The sequence below is a fragment of the Paralichthys olivaceus genome, chromosome 12 (assembly GCF_024713975.1).
Source record: "Paralichthys olivaceus isolate ysfri-2021 chromosome 12, ASM2471397v2, whole genome shotgun sequence".
Lineage (NCBI taxonomy): Eukaryota > Metazoa > Chordata > Actinopteri > Pleuronectiformes > Paralichthyidae > Paralichthys > Paralichthys olivaceus.
Window position 1 is genome coordinate 21,778,217 of NC_091104.1, and position 8,717 is coordinate 21,786,933.

The window sequence follows — 8,717 nt, forward strand, 5'->3', positions numbered from 1 at the left end:
TAATAATGACATGATATAAAACTTCACTGCAGATAAACCAGGTAGGATGAACACAAAGTTTTCTAACTTCACTCAGCTCCACAGATTGATTTTAAAAAGCTCTGCACACAACATGTTGTAGAACTGTTGGAGCCGGACTCACTAATGAGAAGGAATAATTCTGAAGTAGCTCTGGAGCATTGAAACATGGACAAAAGAAGAAACATTACAAACTTCACTTATATTTACTAATACTCAGTCACTCTTACATAAGTCGGTGTCTCTGGAATTGACAGTCATTTTATCTGAGGAGCAGTAATCCTATATTGCTCCTGTACTGCAAAATATGAGGATCGTCGCCGCAATTACTAACGAACCTGCAAATGTAGTTCTCCTCCGCTCCTGTAGATGGCAGCGAGACAATTTTACTGATTCACGACAGTCACCCCCGAAGCAGGAGAAACACGTGTAGCACAGTGTCAACATGGGGAAGAGGAGGCAGACCAAGCAGCTTTTCACCAATTTGTCCAAGAAACAGAAGAAACACTTGAAGGAGTTTGGAGAGGAGCATCCATTCCATGATGTGTGAGTAGCACAACAGACTCCAGCCTGTGTGGCTGCTACTATCTAACTGTGGTGTTAGCAAGCCTGCTAAGTTACCCTAACGGCTGAGGCTCAGTTTAGCCGCATGATGCTAGCTACAGTTGTGTGTTGTTAGCAGAAACAAAGCTAATAATGTCCACGACGTTAACAACGACGTGTGCTCTCTGAAAACCAGTATTTTGTGGGTTTTGGGTACTTCCGCTTATTATTAGCAGGTTTTAATGTGAACTAGTACATCACACGAGGAGACCCACAACACAGGACTCACGTCAAATGAATGTGTTGTTAATGTGGTTGTTAACTCTGGTTCTTTATCAAAGCAACAGAAAAAGTACATTCATATCTGGAATAAGGTTAAAGTTTAATTACACATGGTAGAAACAACTTTCTCTCTCTCTCTCTCTCATGTTCTCCATGAGGCTTCTGTCAGAACTTTCATGGACTAGCTTTCCTCTCTTACAATGTAATCCTCTCTGCATCCTCAAGCAGCCCAAACAAAGAGCACTGTAACATGTCCTCATTAATTTGTTGTCTTCAAATACGTTTGTTTTCTGAGTTGATTAATTTCCTTTTCTGTGTCTTTTTCAGAATGAATGAAAAACCTGAACGAACTGAAATAGTGGAACTGGTGAGTAGAACTGCACATAAATCCAAATTGATGCAATTTACGATTGTTGTAAATGCCATTGCACAGAGACGAAGATGTGTTTTCAGTGGTTGTAGATGTTCCGTAAGCCGTTCTCAGACATGAACTCTGGAGAAACTCCCGACCCGATGTGTGGACATTCTCCAGAGGTTTTCTTTCAGATATAAGGAACACAACGGGAGATTATCCGATCGGACACTTTAACAACAACTCAGAAATCCCCAGAGTATTTAGCTTAAGGGTGGTGCAGAGGCAGGACGTAACATTTTAATTCTGCTGCAGAGATCATATGCTTCTGGTGATATTGACACTGAAACATCATGAACAGGCCCATTCGCTCACAATGAGTTCTTCTCCGGAGTTTGTACTAGGTGGCTGCCCCGAGAAACTCTTTCATTCTCACATCAGCCCCTCCATAGAATGTCTGGAGACTCTCAATACTTCAGCACATGTCTGAAAGCATCTTTAAAGTAATTGTAAAGTACCCCAGACTGTTTTTTTAATGTGTAAGCTCTATCAACATTATGATAATAATTTGTTGTGTCCTCACCTCTGTTATAGCCAGCAAGCCCTTTGGCATCTGACGCTGAGCACGATGAGCTAGAAGAGGAGGAGGAGGAGGAACCAGAGCAGAGAACAGCCTACCAGAAACTTCTGTCAACTCTCAGCCAACAAGATGATAATGACCAGAGTGAAGAGGAGGAAAGCTCTGATCATGAGGAGGAGGAAGAAGAGCTTCTTGGTGAAGGTGAGTTGTTTATTTCCAGGAAAACTTGTTGTGACTATATTTGCATTTGACTAGAAACAATTGTGCTTTTCATAACAGACGACAGTGATGGAGTTGGAGACGAGAGCGAAGATGGTGGTGAAGAAGAGGGAGAGGAGGAAGTCGCAGATGAAGTTCGGACTGAAGCCGTTGTCGGGGAGGAGGAAGTGGAGAAAGATCAAGGAGACAAAGAATTCGTAGATAAGGAGCATGAGTTCCAGTTCTGTCTGGAGAACAACTTCATGGGCGAAGGAGGACAAGAGCCAACCGCAGAGAAGGAGGACAGTAAGAGTGAGAAAGGTGTGAACAAAATAAAAATTATTGTTGGTTTTTCAAATACAATACATTTAATTATTTCTTCAGAAAGTAAAAGGTGCATTTTAAGTGGTTTTATTATGCCTCCGCACTGGGTGGGGAAATCGGGACAGATTTAAGTTTACGAGGGAAGTATTTAAAAACATGTGTACCGTGCACATGTAGTTTATCTGCTACACACAACGATGCACACAGTCAGGACTTCATTGTTAAAGTGACCAGAATGAGCTGGATTCAATAATAGAGAATAATAACTCAATACATCTGGGTGTTTGTTTTTTTTGAGCGACAGAGACAGATATTCACACAGCGCAGGGATTTACTAACTTTATTGTTGCAGAAGAAGTGCTTTTTTAAAGCACAAATCATGAGGCCAGTAAAGATGTACATCTCTAGTAGTCACACAGTGATAAGTATGAGTCCTGTATAAAAATCTTGATAATTGAATTGTAGCTTTCTGAATCAGTATAGAATTGTGAGCCAGCGGCCGCAGCCATTGTGTTTTCGGGTTGTCTGTCCCATTCCCATGAATGTAATATCTTAAGAATACCATGAGGGAATTTCTTTGTATTTGGTACAAATATTTACTTGTTTTTAACCGAAGTAGAAAACTTATAAGAATGTAACCACAACTTGTTTTACTGTGTTTATTTTCTCTGTGCAGACACGTTTTTACAGCATTTAGCCACAGAGCTCAGTGAAGAAGATGTGCAGAAGATAACATCTGGCAGTAAAGCAAAGACTCAGATCACGGTATTAACAACATCATTTGTTAAAATCTACCAGGGAGCATTTTTTCATTGAAATAACTATTTGCCTTTATCTTACTCAGTGGCCAAAATTGGGCTCTCTACTCTGTACCAGTCCCCTGGAGAAGTTTGGACCCCTTGGCCCTCAGAAAGACACAAGCCTCCCAGATTTCCACAAACTCTTGGAGTCCTCCTGGAAAGATCTAAACCAGACGTCCAATTCTAAGAATGTGGCTGAAGAGATCAGCCCTCTCCAGCTAGAACTGCTGGCCCTCATGGGTTCCTACAAGGATCTGTACTACCCAGAGACCTGTCATCTGAATAAGCACCCTCAGGTACGCAGTGCGTACTGTGTACATGTGCTCAACCATGTACTGAAGGCCAACTCCCAGGTCCTAGCTCACAATGCTCAGTTAAGAGAGCAGACAACTCAGGTTAAACCTGGAGCTGATCCACAGGACGAACCCAGAGACCAAGGTCTGACCCGGCCCAAGGTAAACAATTGTTAACATTTCATTTGGTGTCTTTACAGAGCTTCATTTGTTATTTCTAATCATCACAAATAATGAATCGCTTTATGACTAGGGCTGGGCAATAAAACATGTTCTTGACATAATATTTAACTTGCTTATGAATGTGTCAGGTGCTGATTCTCGTCCCGTTCCGAAGCGGAGCTCTGCGAGTCGTTCAGACTTTCATCAGCCTGCTGGAAACAAAAGGCAAGAAGATCGTGGTCAGCAATAAGAAGAGGTTCAAAGATGAGTTTGGGGAGGAGGCTGATGAGCAGCCACCCAGAGTGCAGAGACCGGATGATTACCGCGCCATCTTCTCAGGCAATGTCGATGATCACTTCAGGATAGGTACAGTTTGGAAATAAAATGTGACCCACGTTAAGAAAACCTGTTTTTGAGCCTGAGACCGTGCTGATGTAATTTCTATTCACCAGGTGTCTCCATTGTGAGGAGCAGTGTGCGACTATACGCCCCCTTCTACTCATCAGACATCATCATTTCGTCTCCCCTGGGCCTGCGAACAGTGCTGGGAGCAGAAGGAGAAAGTCAGAGAGACTTCGACTTCCTCTCCTCCATCGAGCTGCTGGTGATGGACCAGGCAGATGTCTTCCTCATGCAGAACTGGGAGCACATCCTGGTAAGTATGCTAACAGATTCAGGAAGGTACTTATTTTGATACTCTCCACATTGATTTGACATCCATTAAGTTTAGGCTTGTGTGCACTTTGGCTTTAAATTGGTAGGAAAAAGAGATAGTAGTAAAAGTGAACATAGTGGAAATCTTTTTGTAACTTTTTATTTGAAAACACAACATTCATTTGAATGTGGGAGGAGAGTTCATATTCAAACTGTAATGTGCCTATTCAAATTCAAAATATACAGCCCTAGTAGCTCATCAGGCCATCTGGAGTAGTTTGCCTCGTGATCCAGCAGGGGATGCTCACTATCATCACCCTCTTGATCTACTGAATCAGTAAAGTATTCCAATAATGTTATTTTGCTACGAAAATGGAGGACACTTGCACTTACAATCACGACCCCAAACCATCTGAGCAGTAGTGTGTGGAATTATTTTGGGCAAAGTAACAAAGAGAGGAGCAGACACCACAGACAAGAGGCTCAACGTCATGTTCAACTAGATGTTGAATGCACTAAGTGCAAGTCGCTTTGGATAAAAGAGTCCACCAAATGAAATGTAATGTCATTATTAATAATAAGTAATTAGTAATCATTATGTTATAATTAATTAATGTAAAAAAATTATAGATTTGAATAAATCGTGTGCCAGGTCAAATTCCTTCAACCTTGATTTTTGGAAAACTGAAGAGCAGAAAATGGTCTATTACTGCGTGGGTGCATCTCTCTATCAGAGTATCTACTTAAGTTCCACACTGCTGGGGGAGATGTGGTGCCATCAGGTGACCAACAACTGTAATAAATCAGTAAAAGCTTTATAAGGGTAATAATGCTGGAGCAGTTTTTTTTAGGTAACAGTTTGAACAGGATTTCCAAAGGGATGACCCTTGTATTTTCAAATTGTTTAAATTTACATAAAACCATTAACTAAAAATGTTCTGAAATGATTGAGGGTGAAATTTGATTTAATATAAAACTCATTGTCCATTCCCACCAGCATGTGATGAAGCACCTGAACCTGCAGCCGCTGGACTCCCATGGCGTGGACTTCTCCAGGGTTAGAATGTGGAGCCTGAACAACTGGTCCAAACACTACAGGCAGACGCTGGTGTTCAGCTCCATCCAGGAGCCACAGATCAACAACATCCTGACCAAACACTGCGCAAACTACCGGGGACAGGTACTCGCTTTAATTCCACTCATTAATAGGAGGCAGAAATTAGGCAACCCTCAGCTGTTGTTGCAGCAGTACCCATAATGAGGCTGTCAACTGTAGTCTGCCAGATATTCCTAGATAAACCTGTCCGGCTGTCTTACTGACCTTCTGAGAGTTAAGACACAAAGTCACTCGCACTCACAATTGTTTTGTATTTTAATAGACAGTTTATTTATTGTCATTTTAACTTGTAAGTTATTAAGAAAGTTATTTGTTTTTCTTGTTTCAGATTGTCACTAAGAACATGCCAAAAACAGGTTCCATCTGTCAGGTGCTGGTTCAGCTGCCACATGTGTTTCAAATGTTCTCCTCCGACAGCTTCATGGACCATGATGCTCGGTAAGATCCTCCCACAGATGAACCATCACAGCCTGACTATTGACCATGTCATCTCTGTAAGATGGAGTCTTTAAGACGGACATTCACTTAAAGTGCTCTGTGGAGTTTTTTGCAGCACTAGTGCTACCAAGAAATAGAATATCCACAGATATTCCTTGAATACTATATCTCTCATGGCATTCAATGTATTTCATATTATGATAACTTTTTTAGCACTCATACTAATCTTTTGTATATTATATTAACATTGTCAGTATTTGAGATTTCTCTGTTTATGTCTAATACATCATTTAATTTAATTCGTTCAGGAGATCTTCATATATGATTGGTTGTTCCCAACAATATTTTCAATGAGTCTTCTTTCCACTGTTTCCCATCCCACCTGTAGGTTTCAGTTCTTTTTAGATAATGTGCTGCCTCAGTACAGGGACTCGGTTATGTCCCACACTCTGATCTACATCCCCTCTTACTTCGACTATGTCCGACTGCGCAACTACATGAAGAAAGAGGAGATAAACTTTGCCAGCATCTGCGAGTACTCCACCAAATCAGAGGTGTCCCGAGCCAGGCACTTCTTCCAGAAAGGGGAGAGACAGTTTGTGCTCTTTACTGAACGCTTCCACTTCTACAAGAGGTCAGTTGATTTTAATGCTCCATCAGGAAGTTTCACATGTGTTGGGTTCTGAGATTGATTTGAGGAGGAGTTTGTGTTTTCCTCAAATATCAGCGAGGGTCAGTCTGCTGGTAAATCTCTCCCTTATCATGTAGCAGTGTTTTCCTGCTGAAAGACTCAAGGCTGTACAACAAACTCAACTCACTAACTATAAGCGTTTGATTGCAGGAATCACTCTCACACAATCTATAGTGAAGTGTGAAAAGATAAGTCTTTATTACCTGTCCTAGACATCACATTATCTCTTTTACAGAGTTCAAAAGTTGGACCTGTTACTTCACTGATGTATATGCAAAGAGCTAAGGGGTTCTGCTTTTACCTCCACCAAGGCCAAACAGTCCCCAAAGCTCTACACCGTCATGATCATTTGGAAATTCTTCTAAAACTATTGACGATAATGAAAATAGTTGGTTCCCTCATGATACTACGTTGTGCAACAGCTGTTATCAAAGACATCAGGGTCAGCAACACTTGTAAATAATTATTTATGTTGCATTCAACACTGGTAGCCGACGCTCATGCTGGTTGTTTTCTTTGGAAGTTATGTGATAGGAGCCTGATGAATCAGCGAAGGCTACGTCGTAACTGAAAAGACTCACTCAGAGTCAGATGAGTGTCTACGTCATCATTTCAAACTCTGCTTCTGCCCGTCCAGATTCAAATGTAACACCAGAGCTTTCCAACCAAACGGGGCCAGCAATGTTTCCAAACTTGGACAGGAAGCATATTCATAGCAGAGTCGATGCTTTTTCAAAAGAAAATGTTGTAGTGTGAATATAGCCTATGGAACTACATTTAAATCTGTTCGCTACAGATTTCTGTTTCGATCCACATCAACTCCACACCTCTAGAGATAAGAGTCGCTTAAATAGGATTTTCTCAGCAAGATTTATTAATTATTCTTAAGTCGTAAACTTGCAAAGAAATGGGCAGTGGTTAAAACATAACCTATTAAAAGGTCTTTAAAATGTCTTAATCAAATTAGTTGAAAAGTCATAAACCCTGACCTCTGACTTCTTTTTTTCTTTTTTTCAGGTACACTATCAAAGGGATCCACAACCTTATATTTTATGGATTGCCCTCCTTCCCCCATTTCTACAGCGAGGTGTGTAACATGCTGGAAGCGGAGGTTCAGGGAGAAGCAGCCAGCTGGACGTGCACTGCCCTCTACTCGCGTTACGATGCCCACAAACTGGCTGCCATCTGCGGAGCGCAGCGAGCCGGACAGATGCTGCACTCCAGCAAGACTGTCCACCTCTTCGTTACAGGAGGGGAAGATAAAGCCTCCTGATGGAGCTCCACAGATAAAACAGGGACCACCAAGCTAAAACCATAGCACATATCGACTGTTCATGTTAAATCTCATCAGGTCTATACCATTACATTGCCACCCCCATGTTACTGAATGACAGGTATGAACACGGCCTGGGTTGACTGTGGATCAGGTGTTGACTTCAGGTCTGTGTCAGAGGTTTGCTGTACGATGCATAACTGGATCAGTCCCTGAAAAGACTTCCTCTTCTTCTTTTGACATGAACTCTAACACACATGAGGGAAAAACAACACTTTTATTGACTTTGTTTTATGTCTTCCAGCTGGAAACGGTCCAGAATCATAAAATTACAAAGTGACAAGATCATAAAACACTGGTTTGTAAATTAGTTTGTGGGTGATCACTGTGATAAATTGTGATAAGCACCCTTTACTAGTTGGATGTGTGTTTTCATATTCAACGTATAGTATATAGTAATCATATTTTATGTTCAAATATAATGTAAAATATTTCATTTCTTTCATTCCACAAGTGTTTAAATTTGTAATAATGCTTCTCCTGGAAGTGATAATAATAATTTCACAGTCCTTACTATGAAGGCAACCCCAATATATAACTGCTTCAAATGAATCGGGGGGGGGGGGGTGTTGGTCTTATTGCCTGGCAAAGCATTTTAGGAATTTTAAGCCAGAGGAATTTAAAGTAGTAATTCAAATGCTAATACTGAAAGTGGAAAGAAGAGAAAGAAACGAAACCTCACGTACTCTTAAGATAAATGATAAATGTTTGAGTGGAATTTGTGGGGGAAAGAGTGAAGCGAGTGTGTGATGTATGTAAATGTGTGATTGTGGATGTAAATGATTTCCAGGTTTACTAGAGCTTTACTTTACTCAGGGTCACTGCATGTGTGATGGGGATTCAGCTCGCCCCTGAAACAGACAAAGGGAGCACAGCTGAACAAAGGCACAAGGCCATCACTGCACTCACTGATCCTCTTAAAAAAACTGAAG

At 41.1% G+C, this 8,717-nt stretch overlaps 1 protein-coding gene across 1 annotated transcript; it reads left to right on the top strand.

Annotated features, from left to right (window-relative positions):
- Window positions 1-396: 396 nt before the first annotated feature.
- On the top strand, window positions 397-8,337 carry utp25 (UTP25 small subunit processor component). Its single transcript, XM_020084888.2, has 12 exons — window positions 397-564; window positions 1,171-1,210; window positions 1,790-1,976; window positions 2,055-2,294; window positions 2,974-3,062; window positions 3,142-3,552; window positions 3,702-3,918; window positions 4,005-4,207; window positions 5,204-5,386; window positions 5,652-5,761; window positions 6,150-6,395; window positions 7,470-8,337. Exons 1-12 carry the CDS (start codon window positions 464-466, stop codon window positions 7,723-7,725), a joined length of 2,283 nt encoding a protein of 760 aa, XP_019940447.2. The 5' UTR covers window positions 397-463; the 3' UTR covers window positions 7,726-8,337.
- The last annotated feature ends 380 nt before the right edge of the window (window positions 8,338-8,717 follow it).

Coding starts and splice junctions, on each gene's coding strand:
- utp25 (XM_020084888.2), top strand. CDS start 464: ATGGGGAAGAGGAGGCAGACCAAGCAGCTTTTCACCAATTTGTCCAAG. Junction 3,553..3,701: donor AAGGTCTGACCCGGCCCAAG/GTAAACAATTGT, acceptor TGAATGTGTCAG/GTGCTGATTCTCGTCCCGTT. Junction 6,396..7,469: donor CGCTTCCACTTCTACAAGAG/GTCAGTTGATTT, acceptor TCTTTTTTTCAG/GTACACTATCAAAGGGATCC.